Source organism: Electrophorus electricus, chromosome 14 (genome assembly GCF_041902795.1).
Source record: "Electrophorus electricus isolate QZ-2024a chromosome 14, ASM4190279v1, whole genome shotgun sequence".
Lineage (NCBI taxonomy): Eukaryota > Metazoa > Chordata > Actinopteri > Gymnotiformes > Gymnotidae > Electrophorus > Electrophorus electricus.
The window spans coordinates 23,961,322-23,983,183 of NC_137510.1; the positions used below are offsets into that span (position 1 = coordinate 23,961,322).

The 21,862-nt window shown below is 38.7% G+C and overlaps 2 protein-coding genes across 5 annotated transcripts; both read left to right on the forward strand.

Annotated features, from left to right (window-relative positions):
• Positions 1-251: 251 nt before the first annotated feature.
• LOC145651188 (uncharacterized) lies at positions 252-4,655 on the forward strand. 2 transcript variants are annotated; one of them, XM_081696528.1, is made up of 7 exons: positions 252-383; positions 1,626-1,756; positions 2,015-2,134; positions 2,436-2,451; positions 2,862-2,909; positions 3,064-3,200; positions 3,320-4,655. In XM_081696528.1, exons 1-7 carry the CDS (start codon positions 344-346, stop codon positions 3,338-3,340), a joined length of 513 nt encoding a protein of 170 aa, XP_081552654.1. In that variant the 5' UTR covers positions 252-343; the 3' UTR covers positions 3,341-4,655. The 2 variants fall into 2 exon arrangements, with proteins under 2 accessions (XP_081552654.1, XP_081552653.1); XM_081696527.1 differs by having other exon boundaries at positions 3,330-4,647.
• Positions 4,656-15,148: 10,493 nt separating this feature from the next.
• Positions 15,149-20,738, forward strand: LOC113570640 (uncharacterized). 3 transcript variants are annotated; one of them, XM_035530983.2, is made up of 8 exons: positions 15,149-15,480; positions 15,687-15,833; positions 16,748-16,881; positions 17,135-17,254; positions 17,698-17,716; positions 18,159-18,188; positions 19,097-19,254; positions 19,999-20,738. In XM_035530983.2, exons 1-8 carry the CDS (start codon positions 15,450-15,452, stop codon positions 20,041-20,043), a joined length of 684 nt encoding a protein of 227 aa, XP_035386876.2. In that variant the 5' UTR covers positions 15,149-15,449; the 3' UTR covers positions 20,044-20,738. The 3 variants fall into 3 exon arrangements, with proteins under 3 accessions (XP_035386876.2, XP_026854971.3, XP_035386877.2); XM_035530984.2 differs by having other exon boundaries at positions 15,150-15,480; positions 20,057-20,738; XM_026999170.3 differs by having other exon boundaries at positions 19,097-20,738.
• Positions 20,739-21,862: the final 1,124 nt, after the last annotated feature.

Genomic DNA, 21,862 nt, shown 5'->3' on the forward strand with positions numbered 1-21,862 from the left:
GTATAATTATACATTAAACAAGAATTGGGTATAAACAAATATTAATATAATTAATATCAAATAGGCGTGGAAAAATTACACTACATGTAGGCTAATGGATAATGCAGTCAACATACCGGCATGGTGTGCGTATGTATCAAGTGTACTGTTGCTAAAGACATAGGCTGTACTTGCATTTGCTCCGAGCTTAAAACGAATCTCTCATCATTTGTGTTCTCAGAAGTGTTGACGGCGTCTAGAAGCTCCTCCTTTAGCTCTAACACGCGGCGTTACGGCTCTGCGCCTGCCAGCTTCATTCAGTCGTCTGTCCTGCGGAAGGAAGCACGACTTCAGATGACACAGGATGTTTTGGAATAAAGCTATAAAATGGCTAATTGGGATTTGTAAGCATTGTATTAACTTCTTTATTATATTCGTAAAACATACATTCCGATTACGTTTGTTTTATTACAGTTAAATAGACTAAATAGACGATTATAATTAAGATGAGATATCGTTTTAGATATTCGTTTTTCCCCGTGTAAGTCCAGATCATAAAACAGTATGAATTGCGTTGGTAGTGTGGCCGGGGAGGAAAGGATAACTAGTTCAACTTTCGCTCGTGCTTGTGGACGCCAGATACCTGCATACTGAATACAGCGTGTGTGTCATTTTAACAATATGAGCAGCACGCTGAGGCAGAAGAGAGTTTTCAGATCTTATTCATGTGAGCATCTAACGCTGAGCATTTTCGTGCCGTTCTTTCCCCGAATATTAAAATGCTCTTTGATTGAAGACTTTCCCATTTATCATTTAATCATCTAAAGCAGTCCTTAGTAGAATCACCAAAATAAGAGTAATCAGAATAACTCTCAGCTGTAATAGCGCAGAGCCACAGGAGAAGGTAGAGCAGAGGGGAAACAAAATAAGCATTTCATTATTTTTCAATGTTCATGTTGCGCCAAGTTTCGAACTATTGTTGCTTTCAGTTGGAACAAAATGTATAACCAGTGAAAAAATCTGTATTGTTTTTATTTGTTGGTCAAACTTAAAATGCAATTGGGTCTAATTGATTAACAGGCAACTTTTGATTTTGTGGTTTTTCATTGGTTGCAATTGTGAAACAGAATAAAACTTTTCTGAATAAAAGATTTTCACATAGCTGAAATCAGTTTGGTCTTAAATGTGTTAAAGGAACAGGAGAGGATGGAAATGCAACTGGAGCTCAGTCAGCCTCTCCTGTTCCTTTAACACATTTCAGCTTTGCAAGTTCATGATTGTTGCTTTTTGGACAGCCACAATATACAAACAATGCCTTTAAAAATGTTTTGAAAAACATTTATGTAATTATTAAATTGCTGAATCTTGGTATTTTGTACATGTGCTTAGGTCCTATGATTGGCCTTAATTTCATGATTAATGTCCTTTTTTGTTTGTTTCCTTCTTTTTTATGGTGTAAATTTAGTGCATCTTATTAATTTGTGAAGTATGTTTGAACTTGGTCTGGAAATGTCCTAGACACAAAGATTACTTATCACAAAGAAGACTGAATAACAATCATGTAAGTTTGTCAATATATTGATTTATGTTTGGTGCACACAGGTTTGCTAAAATATTTCCCTTTTTCTCTGATTTTTACTACACAGTTGTCTACATGCCCATAGCTGGTGCTGATAACACCAAACCCTGCCATGTTGTACAGAATCCTAATGGCACATTCACCTACACTCTGCAGACTGTGCCCAGCTGTCCTGAATACAGCTGGAGTAGCAAGCACGTATGTAGCCACATGAGGCATTGCGTACATGAACATGTTACAGTGTGTCCACAGTGAAAATGTAATGTCCCACTGGAACAAAAAACAGCTTAACCATCTGTTGGATTCCAGTGCCATGATGACCTTTTATATAAGCACGACATGCACAAACTAATTCCTGTTTTCTCATAGTGTATCAAGCAGGTTTATTCATGCACAGAATTGTATGGGCTGACCAACAAAATGGCAGTGACATGACTATGTGTATGTGTAATTTAGGGCATCTTGGATGCTCATGAAGCCAATTTAGACACCTCATTAGTGGAGAGCCGGGGACATTCTCATATAACCTACAAATCCTGCCAGAGGAACGTGACCTATGGTTCTATGTGTACTAGGGTGAGTATGGAGTATAATGTATTATCAATGTGACCTGCCACCAGGCTTGCTCATAGATTTGTAGTTAGATCGCAAAGTTAAGCACAGAAAAATGTGTAAACAGAAGCTGGGTTGCTGGTTCCTTAAGAGTATTACAGGACTAAACCTCATAAAACATTGTTTATTGTGTATTTTGTGTAAATTCAAATGTTTTTATAGTGTATCGTCAACTCTAAATCAAAGAATGTCTCCTTTGTGCTTCAGTTATTAATCTGTTATTGAATAAAGTTGTCAGACTAACACTCTTTTTTCATGTCCACAGAACTTTTCCTGTTTATGTAAGTGATGTGCTAAAATCCTCCATACAATAGATGTTTAATGAGAATGAAAAATCTATACATTTAATACACAAGGTCAGTCACTACACTACTGCCAGTTTCTGCTAGCTGATGCCATTCACATATACTCTTTCACCATAGAGTTGTCTGCCTCTCTCATGTTTTCTCTAAATGTTTTTCCTTTAATCTCTGTGACCCCCAAAACATCCAGACCTTGTATAGGCATTGGGATTATAATAATGAAAATCTATCAGGATTATCAGCAATCTTTGGGGCCTGTTAGAACATACTTTCATTTAATCTGTCTTTAGTTAACAGAGTCTCACTGCATGTTTGTGTGTGTGTGTGTGTGTGTGTGTGTGTGTGTGTGTGTGCGTGTGTGCATGATGTCAACTTTTTCTGCTTCACAGCTCAGTGTACCACAGTGTCAAGCAATGACAGTGAAGAGTCTGAGATAGGTAGCCAACATGTAAATACTGCAGTATGCAAATGAATGTTTGAGAATGTTTGTAATATCTAACATCCAGATGAGTGTTCAGTGCATGCTTTGAGGAACAATAGTCCTTGCATTTGGCTGTAATATGCTCTCAGTCTTATATTTTTGTCCATAAGGTCCGAACCCACATTTCAACTATACTACACCTGAACCTCAGAAAGATGGGGGCTCGGGTCTAGCCATTGTTGTCATTGTCATCGTGGTCCTTTTCATCTTCGTGAGCCTGACGGTGTGGAAGAGGAAAAGACTTAGAGTAAGAGTCACTCTCACAGATCTCACTTATTCTGTTCACGCATTAAAGAGTGAGTGTCACACTCACTCATCTGCTCACAGACCAGAGTATTTTACTGTTAACTTAGTTACATTGTACAGATGTTTTCAGGTTTGGTATGACTGCAGATGCAGAGGTGAATACAGTAGGACAGCTCAGGACACTCAAGAATCTCCCAGTACGAACACTGAAGAAAGTGCTGCATGAACAACTCTCCTTGTTCACACGTTCAACTTGAACCTCTAGTTGCATAACTTGAACTGCCATGTCTGAGATGATTCAAAAATCAACATGCAAAATTTTAAACAGTACAAATGATGACCATGACTGTTTGAGTAGGTTTTGGAATCTAAAGATGAGACCAGACCAGCACCAGGAACACAACTACAGCAGTTGTTGTTCGGATAGTGGTAGCTCAGTGGTTGAGGTACTTGACTTGTAGTTGGAAGGTTGCTGGTTCAAGTTCAAGTTGTTGCTGTTGGGGCCCCTGAGCAAGGCCCTTAACCCTCAATTGCTCAAATTGCACTTTGTCATAATTGTAAGCTGCTTTGGATAATAGTGTCAGGTAAATATAATTGCAGTACTTAAATACCCATAAGGGGGAGATAGTTTTAGTTCTTAGAAATTACAACTTAGAAAGATAAAATAATAAGACCATAAATTTATTCTATGTAAAGAGATCAACTTTCCAAAAGTCTTAACTACCAAAATACAAATGTGTAACACTGAATGAACACATTTCCATCAGTCATCTTTGTGAAGTCTCCCCCTTAGTTTTAATGTTTCCAAGCTGTTCCTTGTTGTGCTTATTAGGTGCTGCATGGGCTTTTTGATCTTATGCCTGGTTTCTCCATTTTGCCTGCCTGTTTTGTCTTTAATTCTGCTCTAAGATAATCCATTATTGATTTGATTAAACATCTTCTATTTAAATTTGTAGTTACTCCTCTTCTGTCTGCTGAGGCTGATTTGGGGAGGGGGGGGACTTCAGTTGACAGAGTGGATCATAACTTTCCCTTTAAAACATTACAAGTATACAATTATTATTCTACACACTGCTAAGTACCAATATAACACAATAGTGAGCTTTTGTGTGTTTGTCAGCATAGTTTATTGAAGCTTTGCATAAACCATTTGAGAAATCCCTTATTGACACCTGTTAACTTCAGTGTAGCTGGATTCATTCTTGTATTGTTGGTACACTGACAAGAAACAAGAAACTTGTTGAATCACCTCCATTTACTGAAGTTGCACTCATAGAACTATGGAGTTTCAGTATTACTGATGGTAAGCATATATGTAGGTTGTTCATTTAGACCAGGCTTCTGATAACGCTCACTACTTTAACACTGCTGAGTGTTAGCAAGCATGGTAAATTGATTTGTTATAGATATATTAATCAATAGTGATGTTGAAAAACAAAAGCCATTTTTAATAAAGAAAAGCATGGACCAAGAAATTTGAAACTCCAAGCCTGGCCTAATAAAGAAAATGTAAGCATTTCATGTACAGCAGTTTAAATCAGAATACTGATTTGTCAAACAGGTGTCAGAGTGAATTCCTCTGGTAGATTAACTGTGGGTGTGAACACACTGGACAAGCATTCTGTGGCATCAGCTTCCACAGCTTAAGTTACAAATACTTGCAGTGATTAGGTTACACTAATTTACCAAAGTGGGAGAGAAATGTCTATTGTGAAAGGCACTAAAAATGAAATCAACTGAGCCAAGTCATATGTACACACAAATGGACTCACATTAACCCTTCAGCACTCATTAGATGCTCACATTTGTACATCAGGAGGACACGTTCACTGCCCCAGACTGCACCTTTACCCCATTGTTCCTCAATACTGCTCCACCCCTTGCCTGCTAACATTCAGCTAGGCTTGCAGCTATCTTTATGGGTTTATTGAAATGTAATATACACAAAACTGTGCAATGGATAACATCAAAAGGCAGATAATGTGTAATTGAGAATGAAACCCTTAGTGATAAAATTAATCAAGCAGTGAATAATTCTATTAGACATCTAAACAGTGATTAGTCAAATGGTTATACCAAATCACAACTGAACAATACTATTTAACAAACCATGTTAAATAGTATTGTTTAACAAACCATGTGGCGGAGTTATGTTCAGATAGATGACGAAGTGTGTGTAGCAAACAATGGCACCCTGGGAATTTCACACAACGAATTAATTCTCCAGAAAAAGGCCACAAGTTAATTAGACCAGGGGAAATGAGACAGGAATCCCCAACATGCAACTTATTTTAGGAGCATCAGTTATTTAATAGAACAATTTTATTCCACGAATTAACTAGTCAGCTGACTTAAAACTACACACAATGAGAAAAACACATGTGCTAAATTGTGTGTAGGAGGAAAACTTTCCAAAGCTCCATTAGCACTACAATCCATACAAAGGTAAACAAACAAATCAAACAAATAAAAGCAAACAGTCTTAGCTACTTAAAAATGGAGACATCACCACAGCAGCCAGTGAAGATACCAAACAGAGACAAGCCTCACCCACACGAAGTGCGCAGTACCTAAAAAAACACACACAACAACACAAAACCCAACCACACAGCACACACCACTCAGGTCAACTGCTCAACACAGAAGGAAGTTGAAGGATTGACCCAACCCTCCAATTATCTCAGGAGAGCATTATTCCGGTCTGGAGCATGCAAGCATGCAAGCTACCTTGGAGTTCATGATTCTTGCAAAATGCATAAAAGGAATTAATCAGGAATAATCCAAAAATAAATAGTTTACCATAAAACCAGACCAAAGAGACCAAGAGACCAAACAAAACAAAAAAGACAATTAAACCAATGACAAAAAGGCAACGTAGTCCACAGTTAAACCCCACAACCATTCCCCTTTGGTCACAGCAGCGATCCAGCCAGACTCAGCCCATTAGCACCTACAAATTGGGAATGCCCACAATTTAGAACAAACCAATATCGCACGTGATATGGAAAGAACGTTCACAAATATGTACCCAATGCCTGTGAAGTGCCCCACCCTTGATCCAACATCAACACGCTATAAATCTTAACACGCTATAAATACAAAAATAAACTGAACTTATTTGATCCGACCAGCGATACAAAGTATACATGCACTAAACAGTTACATACCTGCAACAATAGCGAATCAGATGAAAACCAACTGCCATGAAAGCAAAGACTCACTTCCAGGGAACCGGTGGTCTCAATAGCGGCTATAATATCCCTTTCTGGCAGTGCGTTATTAGTGCTACTGGCAAGGATGCTCCCCAAGTGGAAATCAAATAATACTCTTCCCACAGGGCATTTATAACCTGGCAACACCTCCAAAGTGATACAGTAATCAGGCAGCAAATTCACCTCACCCAGAACTTAATAGGCTTCCCCAGGGGAAATTAACACTTGGCCTGGCACACCAGTAGGCCAATTGAAAATAACACTACCATCAATGCCTGAAGCAAATAATATAATCACAAGTTTTTAATATACATTTGCTCATTCTTGTTCTTTGCCAGCATGTACGCAACCTGTAATAACACTAACCCACGTGTACATTCATAGGAATGATGAGAAGTCATTGTCAATCAAGAGCTAATAAGCCATAAATAAAATGGAAAATAAAAACAAATGAACAAAACATGCACAAAAGATAAAGATCATCTTAACATGTTTCAAAATGATCTACACTGTGTGCACAATTATTGGGCAAGACATTTTGACCATATCATCATTTTTATGTATATTTTCCAACTCCAAGCTGTATAAACTTGAATGCTTATTAGATTTAAGCATATCACGTGATGTGTACTTGTGTAATGAGGGAGGGTGTGGTGTAAGGAGATCAACACCCTATATCAAGGTGAGCATCATTACTACACTGATTATTTTCCTCAAGCAAAATGGGCCTAAAAAGAGCTTTAACTTGCTCTGATAATTCAAAAATTAAAAAAGGTCTTTCAGAGGGATGCAGCACTCTTTAAATGGCTAAAATTTTGGGGTCACAGAACCATCAAATGTTTTGCTGCAAATACTCAACAGGGTCGCAAGAAATGTGTTGACAAACAAAAAGATGCAAATGAACTGTCAAAGATTAGAGAAGAATCAAACGTGAAAGGAACCCATTATCCTCCAGTGCTGTCATATTCCAGAACTGCAATCTACCTTGAGTGCCCAGAAGTACAAGGTGTTCAGTACTCAGAGACATGGCCAAGGTAAGGAAGGCTGAAACCTGACCACCACTGAACAAGACACATAAGGTGAAATGTCAAGACTGGCCCAAGAAATATCTGGACAAATTTTTCAAAGGTTTTATGGACTGATGAGACGAGAGTGACTCTTGACGGACCAGATGAATGGACCTGTGATTGGATCAGTGACGGGCACAGAGCTCCACTTTGACTCAGATGCCAGCAATGTGGAGGTGGGATACTGCTATGGGCTGGTATTATTAAATATGAGTAAGTTGGACCTTTTCTGTTTGAAGATGGACTCAAAATCAACTCCCAAACCTACTGCCAATTTTTAGAAGATACTTTCTTCAAGCAGTTGTACAGGAAAAAGGTTGCATCTTTCAAGAAGACCCTGACTTTTATGCAGGACAATGCTCCATCGCATGCATGAAAGTACTCCACTGCATGGCTAGCCAGTAAAGGCCTTAAAGATGAGAAAATAATGACTTGGCCCCCTTCTTCACTTGACCTAAACCCTACTGAAATCTTGTGGGCCCTTCTTAATTGGTGTGAACAGTACAGCTCTCTGAACAGTGTCTGAGAAGCTGTGGTTACTGCTGCACAAAAAGTTGATTGCCAACAGATTAAGAAACTGACAGACTTCACGAATGGTAGGCTTATCACTGTTATTCAAAAGAAGGGTGGCTATATTAGTCACTTTTTAAAAATGTTTATTTGTAAATTTTAAGTTGTTTGTTCATTATTCTGACTTTAACAGATGAAAATAAACAAGTGAGATGGGAAAATTTCCATATTTCATTTAGTTGCATAATAATTCTGCACACTAGTTGTTGCCCAATAATTATGCACACATAGATATTTTCCTAAGAAAGCCAAAACCTCACTTTTACTTTATATTCAGGTTTGAGGTTTATTGACATTTTGGATTGACCAAAAGCACTGTAGTTGTTCAATAATAAAATGAATCCTCAAAAATACAACTAGCCTATGAATTGTGCACACAGTGTAACTAGAGCTGAAAAAAGGCCGTGGGTCCTATTGTTCTCAGCTATCCAGAGGTAACCAGTAATAAGAATCAAGTATTTACATAGTATTTCACACTGAAAACAACTGGAGTATATGGCTGTTCACATAAGATGGTGTAAGTGCTCATACTGATGCAGTATTGCACCTTACACACTGGATATGTGTAAGGAAGTTCCTCAATTTATTACCTTAACTGTATGTTTGAGCCCCTAAAATCTAATGAGTTTAAAATATTAAGGTGATTGCACATGCATGTACATGTGGTTCAGCTCACTTGATTTCATTTTTACAGTGCTTATGGTTGGAACAAGAAAGAAATGTTACCAAAAGTGTTAAAAAATCTGTGGGTTGACTGGTTGACAGAGAGGGAATTGAGGTTTCTCAGTCTTCAACGCTGATATATTTCTTTGGTTTTTTCTTTCTCTTTTGTTTGAAGCTACTGAAGAACAATGATATTTAAATTAGTATCCCTGTCAACACAAGAAGTCTCTCACTCATTAGTCAGTTATGATCTGAAGATCAATGTGAAAACAACAAATTAGTCACAAAGAGTGCACACTGATTTAGATATATTTAAGACAGCATATTGGATTCCAGGCCAGTGTTAAACCTGAGCACATGCTCGGTTGGCAAGCCGTGAACATATGAAGGCATGTGTTTGGCTTAGACCCAGCACACGCAGCAGTGGTAAGACTTCCTCTCATTATTCACTAGCAGCTGAAGACACAAGAAACATCCTCATGTCAAAATAAACCCATGCTTCTAATGTGCATCATTAGAAGCTTTTTGAGAGTTTTTAAGTTTGCAAGTGAAACATTTCAGTATTGTATTGAGTAGTTCCAAAAACCCATAATTGGCTTACTTGATATTCTTAGTGCATAATGGGGTATGTATGTCATTTTTAATTTTTTAAAAAGGGGATTCCCAAATGCAGCCTGTCGTTGGCTTGCCATTATAAAGGGTTTTTTCCATAAAAAGTGATGCAATATCACTCTACACACTATTAACATTATAGCAGCCTTCCAATGACTGTAGCTGTTCTGTAAAAAGGTTGCTCAAGTCTTTATTAGATACAGATGTTTGCACATAATGAGTTGTGTCAGTGCTGACACTCCTTTGGGGCTCACAGGAGTTTTCCAATCTCAGGTACAGGAAATTCACACTGTAGAATTTAGTCAGATAAGATTTTTTTCATTGCCATAACACCACAGTCATTATAAAACATTACAAAGCAGAAAATAAATACATTAATTTGCCTTACTAAATATTCTACAACTGGCTTTTAATGCAGCACAAACTGAATAAGAGCCAAACAAATATTGTTCTCAGTGACAAGCCTTTATATCACTGCTCTGGTATTTCAGCATGGACCTTTAATTATATAACACGTTTTCTAGAAGGACATTACAAAGACCAGAAATGTGGTTTATGTTATGTTTATGCAATATGACCCATTTTGCACCAGTTGTTATAGTAAATGAGGGGAGCATTTCAGAAGCTTTGTCAGTCCATGAGGTCACGGGCCCAGGTGGTTTCTGCTGCTGGTGCAGCCTTTGAGTGGAACATAAACAGACGTTTCTTGCTGTAATATGAAATACTGTATACTGAAATATATTTTGCTATATTTAGCTCTCTTTTATATATATACGCTGGTCCATTTTGCTGTTTGATCTATGCAGTGGCCTCTCTGAACCATATCCTCTTATGAAGACAAAAGCAAGGGAGGAAACAGTACAATTACATGATTCTGCTTTTTTGGGTCTTTATTTATTTTTTATTTCCTGGTGAGTGTGTGATGTGCCTCCATGTGTTCTGCCTCCCGTTCAAATATTGATTACATTTCTTATGTCCATGTCATTGATTGCTTAAGACTAAAGTCATGTAAAACCTTTGCGTGTGTGTCTCATTAGAGGATTTCATAGTAAGTAATTTCTGCTGGGCATGAGTATATGGATGTGGGTGTGTGTGACTTAAATGCAGATGATTGTTGTATTAAATGAATATGCCTGGGATAACTAACCTAAGTGTGCAACCTAAGTGTTTCTTTTCTACTTAACTTTTCTATCTAAGTCTTTGCAGCCCCCCTATCTGGTCTCTTTCTCCTCTCTCTCTCTCTCTCTCTCTCTCTCTCTCTCTCTCTCTTTTTGTTTTTCTGTCCACCTCCCTCCTTCTATCAGTGCCCCCCCCCGCCCTCATGTTGTGTGTCTGCACTAATTAGCACCGTTTATGAACATGTCACCTTTACCTCATATCTCACTGCTTTTCATCTCAGATGACATAAACCATTGGTATTTCACTTATCATTTATGAGCCTGCATAATTTACAAATACAATTACACAGTAAATTGAGAATATTTACACATTTATTTTCTTTGTTGTTATAAGTCCTTTTAAGAGGGCATGTGTGGCGTGTTACTAGTTAGCGTGTCTCTAGTACTGTGATTCTGGGGACTGCATTGGACTTATGGGCTTATAATAAGCACAGCAGATTTGACTTGACTTTGTTTTCATGCGAGTGGAAATTCCCCCACAGCCAAAGCCTCAAACCACAAAGCTGTTCTGGGGAGTTCTGAGCTAATTTACGAGCATATCTGCAGTTGTAACCGTGCAGTTCCAGTGTATTCAGTGCCCTGCTGCAATCATGTACACTGAAGAAAATACAACCCTGCCATGGTGTGAGATCCATTCTACAGTGCTGAGTGGTCTGTAGAATCAGAAGGCCTTACTGAAGAGAAATGCTGAATGTGAGTATCAATTCCTCCCTTCCTTCTACCTTCCCTCCCTCCACTCACCAGACAACACAGGGGGGTTATGGGATGCTCAGTGAGCATGAGGATTTGTGACAAAATTATACATTTACTGACATTTCCATGCATTTCCTGGCAGCATCAGCACCAGGTGGCAAACTGCCAGTGGGGGCACAGCCAAGCACAAACAGCTCACTTTGATCGGCACGACATGCTGCTGATCCCCAAGGTGTTGATGGCCATTCTAAAACACTTACCATGGAAAAAGCTTAATATATGACACCATTGATCTAGGAATACCAAACCTTTGCTCATATGTTACTGATTAATGTCCACTACCAAAAAGGATAAACTTGTAAGAATAAAAGAGTAATATTTACATTAAGATTTTTGCTCTGCATTAAAACTCATTATAAGGAAAGGCTTAAAGTGGGTTAATGTACTAAACACCAAACCTCTCTCAAATATTACTGGTAATGAGTACTCTGGACCAAAAAGATGAATCTATAATCTAAGAATAAAGTAGTAATTTTGTGATAAGTTTTTTTGCCCTCTCCATTTAAAGCAATTTTATACAAAAAGCTTAATATGGGTTTATGTACTTACAATGACATAGGACCCGAAATTTGCTAATGAATACTGGTAATGAATACTTTCTATGACCAAAAGGATGAACCTGAAATTTAAGAATAAAGTTGATCAGTAATATGTCATAAAGGTTTGGTGTTCCTACGACACTGTTTCAGTGCACTAACTCTCATTAAGCCTTTTCCTTTATAATGGGTATAAATAGACTTATAACATCAATGCAGACTGGCAGGGTTGCACACAGAGCACCACAAACAAACCACTTTGTAAATAGTCTTTATTTTAAGCCTGTCTCACAACTATATACATGTAGGAGTAAATGTCTGTGAGCATGCAATTGGAATTGAAGACCTGCTGAATTCAGTCTAAAAAACTAATGCTATCACACATAGTTTAATAGAGCGCTAGCTATTAAAAACAAAGAGGCATTTCCTACTATCACTGTACTGTAACTCTGTCAGGATGAGCAGTGAGTGTTGTGTGATAAGCGATTAGGTCAATCTCTAAAATACTGTAATAATGTGCTTCTGTCATTTATCAAGATCCAACTATACAGGAAGAATTGCACAAGAATGAGCCAATGCAAGACAAGAATCCTCAGTCTTCCTATACATATCGCCTTTCATTTGACTCCTAGCCACTAAGAACCGCCCTTGTCGACAACTTTGGTAATGCCGATCAGAGAAGACCTGTAGATGACGGTCAGACAGCTATGGAAAGCCAAAGTGGTTAAAACTCGCATCAAATGGAACGTGTTTTACTTGTAAAACGGCGAAAAAGGCCACATTTTGGACGTTTTAACGCTGCAAAATATGCCGTTATGCCATCAAGATATGCCACAAAAACAAAAACAAATCCATATATTATGCCGTTTATATGTCAGTTTAAAACGCTGTACCACTTTAAGTGCTCTAAAATTGTGTTTTTATGCCGCTTTTGCATCCCTCCATATAGTAAGATAATGAGCTCTGCCTACCAGTTTGAAAGCCAATACAGTTGAAATTTCTTCACCCAAACACTCACGAACACAGTCAGACAAGACCAGTTCACTACAGATCTTATTGACAAACCAGTGCTCAAGTTTGTTTATTTTTGGGATTCACATGTGTTCATTTGTTCAATAATTTATTTATTCATTTATACAGTTATTAGCTAGCTAGAAGATTGGTAGACCTGGCAGTGGTGACCATGGTTATGTCCTTCAGACATCGTACTTTAAATGGGCAACTGGCTAACTAGTTAGCTAGATAGCAACATTTCCTACAGCTGCAAGATGGCAAAGAGGAACTTCATTTTGCCTCGTAGATGGACACAGAATGACAGCACTTGACAATCCAGGACCTGATGTAATTTAATCAAAATTAACAAGGTAAGGGCCATTTTAAAAGAGTTAATCACCAAATCCATTATACTGGTAAAACACTAACCAGAGACAACTAACTGATAATTGGCTACAAAACGAAGCTCACCCAAAGGTAGCTATAGTTGGCCAATCATTAATTTTTTCTAGTGCTAGACTGAAAGCAAGTTTGTCATCTTGTAGGAACAAATGCACATTTGTGTTGAACTTGATAGCTAGCTAGCTATCAGAGGTGTGGTTTGGATTTGGTAGTGTTGTTATAGCTACTGCTCACTTCAAACTTTTGTTATGGTTAAAACTGAATGAAAGGGGAAGGGGTTATCGCAACAAACTCAAGAGGGATGCCAAACAACAAATGTGGATAACAGTGCTATGGATAACAGTCTTGGAGTATTCCTGTTTTGTACCCTTGTGTCCTTACTCCAAGTCTAGCACTGGGCAGTCGGGACCCACCATCTCTCAAAGTTTCAAGAACTGCCTGGTCACAAAGCTTCTAAGTTTATTTGGTTATTTATTCAAGCTTGAGCTGTGTCTGTCTTCAAATGGGAGCTACTGAGTATTTCCATCTTTAGAAGATGGCTAATAAGAAATAGCTTTGTTCTTTAAAAACTGTAGAGTTTTTAAAAGGAAAATTTGTTATTTGTAATTATCTATATGACAACGGTCATCTAAATTAGTGGTACAGGCCTTGCGATGTTTGTATAGAAAATCTGTATAAAATGTTCTTTCCTCATTCATTCTAGTTCATTTGGCTTGTCTGTTCTTCTTCTGAGTTATAAGAACATTAGACTGTTTGTTTTTGTAAGGAATGTTTCTTTGGTGTGCCCTCATATGTTTTTCTGTTTGTCTCCCATTCTACATGCTGTTCACATGTGTGTTCTTGGTCAGGTTAGTCAATACCACAGTGATACTCCTCACCTGTATGATCACTCACCCTCCTGAGGAGACTGAAAGCCTTTCTGGAAATTTTAGTAATCAGACAAGCAGCAGCATGTTTATTCTGTCTGGTTTGGTGTCCTTTGTGCACTCCAACTGCAGCAGTTTAACCCTCTGACATAGCAGTGATGGTCTTAATTCTCATTGTCACTATTTTTAGATGACGTCAGTCATGCTCACACATTACTCATTGGGCTCTTCTAATTAATCTTAAGATTTCTGTTTAATGACTAAAATTATCTCTCTATTTTACCTAATATGCTATTAATTACTGTATGCTCCCATCTTTTCTTAAATTGGCTCCTAACCCAAAACGTTTTTTGTATTGCTTGTAATATTTGGTGTCTACCAGAGGATGGGATCCACTTCTGAGTTTTGGTTGCTCTCAAGGTTTCTTCATGATCTGAAATTAATTTTTCTTTACTGGTGCCTAGCACCTAAGATAACTCTAAATAAATGGAAGCATTTTACTTGCCCCAATTAATGTTTTAAGGAGATATACGTGTCTAGATTAGTATCCAAGATTGCAAGACTTCATGAGAGAACAGTTTTTTCAAAAATAATGTTTTGTTCACTTTGGCACACTGGTACCAGTAGAACGACCGTCGTCTCCGAACTCCGACCCCCTCACTTCCTAGTACACAAAGTGCCCGTATTGGGCTCGCAATGATTTACAATGTTTAACAACGAGATTAATTCAATGTGTCCTCTGGGGGGCTGTATATGCATAAAATGGTGACAATATTTTCACAGCAGCGCTAAAAAAACGTTTTTAAAAAGAAAGAAAGAAAAAAAGAAAGTGTTAGCTTTTTTTTTTGCTTTTTTTTCTATCAGCTATCCGGTAAGACGTCCGAGACGCAAATCAAAGATTCACCATAAATCCGTCGCAGAATGAAAATGATTTGTGCGTTCCATGCAGTTTTGTATAGTTTTGCAGAATTACAATATTGTTAGCAATATTTAAATATTGTTTTCAGGTATGATCTTTTGCTAAAAAAAAAAAAAAAAGTTTAAACGTAAACGTATTTTGATTTTCTTCAAAGCGATTGGCGAAGAGAGAAAATAATTACGCAATACGACGAACTGGCCGACACTGGCTATGGCCGGAATTGGGTAGTTCGTTATACATGTTGATACATGCTTTGTGAGGCGTTTTGTACGGCGTAGTGAAAAATAACGGTGTATTTTGCGGCTTAAAAACGTCCACTGCTTTTTCGCCGTTATACAAGTAAAACGTGTTTTGTTTGAGGAGAATTTAGACCACGTTGGCTTTCCATTACCAGCGGTATTCGCAGTTGTTCTGTCACTTGGATGTTCGTGGTTTGGGTAGAACTCAGTCGGCTTCTCTCTTCTGCCAAATAATGCAAGATGTGGCGAAATGAGGCGGTAGCTGTGATTTGTAAGTGTTGCAGTTTGCTTTTTCATCATATCATCATCATGCCCTCTGTGTAACTACAGTTTAATAGACTGGATTATAACCGATAATGCTCAGGACCGCCACTAATTATAAGTAGACGCTTTCCAGCGTATAAAAAAATGTTACGACAAGCCCGTCAGCGCAGCATCAAACGCAGACGTGGTGATTTCGCTCGTGTGCACTGGTAGGGCAAACGGGCAACGGAACCCACTGGGTCTCCGGCACGAGCAACGGCACGTTGTTGGTGAAAACCTCCGTGTCAGTCACGAACTGGTCGAGGGGGAGTTACGAGGGACTGGAGCAGCCACTGAAGTGCCTGTCCTCTGCGAAGATCTGTGCGTATCCGTTAAAATATGCGTTACTGTCGTTTTCGTCAACAGGGGGCTGGAGCAGGGATTAAAAGTTAAAATGTTTTGTTTGATTTAAGACTTTCCCATTCATCTTTAATCACTTAAATAGTCTTTAGTGGTACAATCATCTCCATGGTAGCAAACTAACTTTGCCGTCTGAACTGATCTTTCAGAGAAAATAACTGCAAATATAAGCCTAGATGCTGATACCTTATCAGTAATGGTTCAGTCAGAGATGAATTACTGTGTCCTAAATCACACTGTTAAGTTTGTGTGACGGTACGTAAGAACTTGATGTGTGTGTGTGTGTGTGTGTGTGTGTGTGTGTGTGTTGGGCATGTATTTGCAGAACGGTTTTGGGATGATACTTGCTAAGTAGATTAGCCTCTAGGTTCAGTGCAAAACTAATTAAGGAAATGCCAGGGACCAAACATGTTTTTGAGAAACATGTACTTACATTAGTGTAGTACATGTTTGCCAGTGTTTTGTATTCACCACATTATGTCACATTTTAAAAATATTGGTAAGTAGGTTTACTGCCTTTACATAAAATGCCTTACCTGCAATACACACTTCACAGTCCCACTTAGTCTATGTGAAGCAGTGCAACATCTCACCAAGATCAACCATAGGGAACCATCACTCCAGTGCTGAATTTCCCATCATATGCTGCGTAATGCAGTGTCTGGGCTCCCTATATTTTGATCTCCTTATCCCCTAAAACAACATGAACACTGCTCGGTTGTGTAACTGATGCTTACTTATTCCCTGTGTTGGATGCATACATCACTCACAGCTGAATGTTCACTGCTCATAAACTTCAAGGAAGGACATGTTTTTGTCATTGTACTGATGTTATGTCCTTTTGTAATTTTTTTTCTTTTTCTCTGAATAATCAGTTTTCTCCATGTCCATGTGGCTGGCTGGGGTTGACGTCAATGAATACTGTCATCATAAGCAGCATGCTAATGGGTCCATCACCTTCTTTCTGAACAACGTGTCCAGCTGTGATGAGTACAGCTGGCTCAGTGATGTAAGCATGAGTATTTTACATTTTTTGTATGTGGACAGTCTTTTGTTGCTACAGTGGATGTTTAATATCCCAGATGAACATAAAGAAGATCTTATCAAAAAATTCTTATCATTGGGTGTCATCATGATCTTTTGTATAACTGCAACAGGCACATTTCTGCTTTCTTATGGTGTACCTGGCAGCTGCACTCTTGGACAGAGGTGTGTGAGGCGACCAACAAAATGGCCTTAATGTGTGTTTGTGTGTCATGTAGGGCACTGTGGTTGCTACTGACGACAATGGTAACACCTCATTAGTGCAGCACTGGGAATGTTTTAATATCATCTTCAAAACCTGCCAGCCTAATGTGACTTTCAAAACTTCATGTACTGTGGTGAGTAATGAAATTATAATTGATCATAAGTGTGATCTTTCACCTGCCTTGCCCAAACATATGTAGCTAGACCATGAGGTTCAGAGGCACAGTCACTGAAGCTGGGTTGCTGGACCTTAAAAGAATATTTCAACATTAACCTATTTTTTCTGCATTTAATCTAATTTGAAATGTTTTTACCATGTGTTGTTAATTCTGAAACCAAGCATTCCTTGCAACATAAACACTGCACCTTTTTAAAATGACCCTAAACACTGTTAAAAATGTTTGTTTTTTAAAGCTTTTTAATGTTGTAGGCCCAGACTGTTTTATGTAGTTTTGTTAAAATAACATGTAGGATTATAAATAGAGACCCAGAATTCAGAGAATAAACAGAGTTTTTAGTTGGAAGACTAATTTGTTATTAAACTTTTATGAGTCTAACACTATTTTCATCTCCACAGAACATCATCTCCTGTCCATGTAAGTGAAATGCTAAAATCCTTCATATAATAGATGTTTAAAATAATAGATACTTCATAAAAGAGACACTTAATTGATGCAGACTACATGATGATCACACACCTGAACTGACCCGAATGCACAAAGGAACAGTGATGCACTCATCCAGATGTAAACAGTCAGCCAACCACTAGTCTAACGCTCACATTAACGTGTGGTGGAGCTGCAAATTGAACAAGAAACTCCAGTGAGGTTGAGAAGGTGAAAGAAGAATGTGTAGGCACTGGGATTGTAATGGTGAAAGTGATCAGGATTATCAGCAGTCTGATTCAGCAATTGTTTGTGCCGGTTATACTTGCATTTAATCTGTCTTCAATAAACCGTGTCACATTGCATGAGCGCGTATGTGTGCGTCCGTGTGTGCGCCACATTGTAACGTCGTATTAACTTCGTTGCTTTGCAGATGACTGCCCCACAGAGTCAGGCAATGCAAGTGAGTATCTTTCTGTGTGTGAGAAGGACAACATAACACTAGCCAGTGTTGCGCTCCTGAACTGCTGCAATGCGGTCCTGGTCCAGTTTGGGATTTGGGTCTTTCTGTGCACCTCATTACTGGCTCTACCCTTCCTTAAGTGATTGATGTGGCCTATATAAGGACCCAGCAGCAGTGTATGATTTGCGAATTTGTTTGGTTTTTGGGGTCATTGTCTGTTTATTGTCAGGGAGTTAGTGTAAGATTGTATTTTAGATGAAAAGAGAGAGGGGAAAAAAGACCGTGAGGGAGAAAGGTGCCTCAGGAAAAGCTGAGAGACACATGCTTCTCCTTTCTGTCCCCCACCGTTTCCCCCATGAAGGTCACCACCGGCAACCATCACACACATCTGTTGATGCTGCTACCACAGCACAACATCAACACCTTCTCGAACTTGATAGCACTCAATATAAAAGTCAGTACACAACCTTTAAAAAGGTTTTAAGCTGACATCACCTCAGCCACTGCTGGCTCAGGGGTCCATCTTAAGAGCCCATGTGTCAGATAACATATACAGAGGAAGGAGACTGAAGCTGTTCCTGGCAACTGCTGCCTGTACCTTATCCTGCCTTGTGTGTGCTTGTTAAATATATAGTTGATCTTAAAAGCATGCATAGCACTGCATGCCCGTATGCAAATCAGATTAGACATTACATGTCAGACATTCCATATGAGTATACTGTGCATGCTTTGAAGAATCACAACTTGATCAAACAAATATACATAATCTTGCTCAAAATAATGCAGGGCTATGTTTAACCTTTTCACATCAAGGGTTTGTCAGTGTGTTTTAATATAATGCAAGGATTATTGCAGTTAGAAGTGTGATGTAATATAATCTCAAACCTATATTTTTGTCTATGGTACAGACTTGCATTTGAACACTACTACACTTGGACCTCAGAAATATGGAGGCTTTGGTGTTTGGAGCATTGTTGCCGTTGCCGTCGCCATCGCCATCGCCATCGCCATCGCCATCGCCATCGCCATCGCCGTGGTCTTCATCCTGTGGACCAGGAAGAAAAGAGTAAGAGTCACTCTCACAGCCCTCACTCATTCTGCTCATTCACTGGAGTGAGAGTCACTCTCTGATCTTACTCAGTCACGCTCACGAGTGTCTCTGATTTCCCTGGCTTCCTGATCACTTCTGTGTTTTCCAGCTTTCATTTGTTTCCATGGTTCCCTGTCTCCTGCCCTTTATCGCCAGCTGTTCCTAGTTTGTCCCTAATTGTGGTCCTGTTTAAACCTTGTTCCTGCATCTCATGTTTGCTGGTCATTGTCTATGTTTATGTCGACGTCTATGCCATTTTCTCACTCTGCCTCACTGGCTTCTGGTTATGCTGTACTTGTTCTCTGTGAACCAAGTTAAGTTACTCTCTCTGTTTACACTCGCCTTTCTCCTGTTGTTTAGTTATCTCTCGTTTAATTCCTACACGCTTTCTACCGGTACTCCAGTTTACACTGCCCTCTCTGTCTGTATTGCCCTCCCAGTTCATGTTCGTTAAGTTTATTCTGTTCTCCTGTCTGCTGTACGTTATCTCGGTGCTTTCATCTGCATTGCTTTCCTGGTCCGTTATCGCCAGATTTGTCTAATTTCATTCATCATCACTTCACTCCCTTTTAGGTTTCTGTTCCCTTGTTCAGTCATGCAAGCATTGTTTGGTTTTCCTTTTAAATCTGTTACCTGTATTTTAGTCTTGGTTATTGTTTACCTAGTTAACTTAGCCCAGTTGTTTGTACTCCCCTTGTTTTTCTACCCTGTTTATCTTAGTTTCATCCTTCGTTGTTGTCCCGTAAGTCTTCCCTTAATATATAGTTCCCTTATTTAGTGCTCATCCTCATTCTGATGAAGAAAGCGCTCTGTGAGCACCTGTTTACGTCATGTTTACATGCCTCGCGTGGGCTAAGCTGAGCCGTGAGGGTGAGAAGCTGCACACAAGCCCTGGTGGGACCTGGTTAAGCTGTTATGGATGCACTACAGTGGATCATCAGAGGACAAGCGGCAAACAAAGCAACCACAGTAGAGAATAATATTCTGTTTGTGTGGGCATCATTGAAATTTGAACGTCTACTTGCACTAGAGTAACTGTGACATGTGCCTTTAACACTGGCATGGCCAAAATTGTCATTATGATTGTATACATTATTAGATGCCACCTTGTCCTCTCTTTTTCTCCACTCTTCTAGTCCAATGTTGCCTTGACAAGGATTAGCCTATACGCATCCTCTGGTTTAACTCAGGAAAACATTGGTTAAGACATAGATTTACAAACTAGAACTGCACTGCCTGAAATTTCTTGAGACATGTATTATGTTGACGTGTTAATTTTTTATTGTCTGTTGTGTGTTATATAAAAAATAAGCAAACAAAAATCAAATTGTAATGACTATAATCATGCAAATGTGTATTAAGCAATTACTTTTGTACAACAAACACCACTCAACTGTAGTGTTTTTTAAAGTTTTGTAATAACAATCTGAGAGTTATTAAACTCAAAATGCATTCCTGCACACAGCCATGGTTACTTATTTAGAAAATTCTTATTTGGCAGCTGTCTACCATGTTGGCCAAATCTTGCAAGCATATTGGTCATCATGTCAGTTGTCTTTAATTAGGTTTTATGGATTGTCTGACAGGCAATCCTCTAGCTTTATTGGGAGCTATGTGAGAAAACAGACTGACAGTTAAAAAGTCAGTAAAGCTTCATTTACACATTTAGATTAGAAATATGAGCTAATACTGACAGCTTCTGCCACTTAGCTCTGATTGTGGATGGGAGCCTGCTGTGACAATCGTAGTCAATAGATAATGACTCCCTTTACCATCTTTCAGCTTGAGTAAAACATTGCCTTGATGCATTAGGTGGGTTTCTTGCAAATTACACAGCGATACCTCTCCTTGATGGAAAGCTTTGATAAATCTGACCACGGAACATCCCCTCTGGGGCTTTCTTCAGTGGAGAAAACTCACCTTGTTAGCTGACTACAAATCTGGGTCAGAATAAGAGCACAGCATCAGCCTACACATACAAGCACAAGTAATTCCCTGTAGATTAATTCTGCTTGCATGACAGAATTGTTTTAGTATCAGAATCAATTAGTGTTTCCATGCATTTTTCCAGTGCAAGATAATGTGAATGAATTCTCTTTATTTCTCTAGAGTCACTCTTAAGTAGTTTTGCAAATAAGTGATATGACTAATAATCTCAGAAGTGATCAGAGCTGTTAACAGTAACAATAGTTGAATTCTGGTCAGTGCAATTCACATTTTCCATTGCTTATTTATTTGGCAACTCTATAAGCCCACTGTAATCACGCATATTCTACTGGTCCTATTTAAAATGTACACTGGCACACACTCACAAATATATACAAAATATGCAAAATCTAAGAAGCAAATGCAGAAGTGCAGTGCAAAAATTCAGAACAGTGTTCAACAAGCATCAGACTAAAGTGTACAGGGAAGAGTCCAGTGTAGTCATGCAACCATGAACAGGAAACTGAAGAAAGCTGAAAGTACCAATATTCCCCCCACCAATTACTCAGAGATGTACAGATGTCATATCCGTACAAACCGGACAAATCGGAGAGGGTGTGTGTGTAGGTCATTGGAGCTGGGAGGGAAACCTGCCCTT

Excerpts from the sequence above, each read along its gene's own strand:
- LOC113570640 (XM_026999170.3), top strand. The coding sequence starts at position 15,450 with ATGTGGCGAAATGAGGCGGTAGCTGTGATTT. Across the intron at positions 15,834-16,747 it reads CCTGTCCTCTGCGAAGATCT|TTTTCTCCATGTCCATGTGG; the intron begins GTGCGTATCCGT and ends CTGAATAATCAG. Across the intron at positions 18,189-19,096 it reads CACAGAGTCAGGCAATGCAA|ACTTGCATTTGAACACTACT; the intron begins GTGAGTATCTTT and ends TCTATGGTACAG.
- LOC145651188 (XM_081696527.1), top strand. The coding sequence starts at position 344 with ATGTTTTGGAATAAAGCTATAAAATGGCTAATTGGGATTT. Across the intron at positions 1,757-2,014 it reads ACAGCTGGAGTAGCAAGCAC|GGCATCTTGGATGCTCATGA; the intron begins GTATGTAGCCAC and ends TGTGTAATTTAG. Across the intron at positions 3,201-3,329 it reads GGAAGAGGAAAAGACTTAGA|GTTTGGTATGACTGCAGATG; the intron begins GTAAGAGTCACT and ends AGATGTTTTCAG.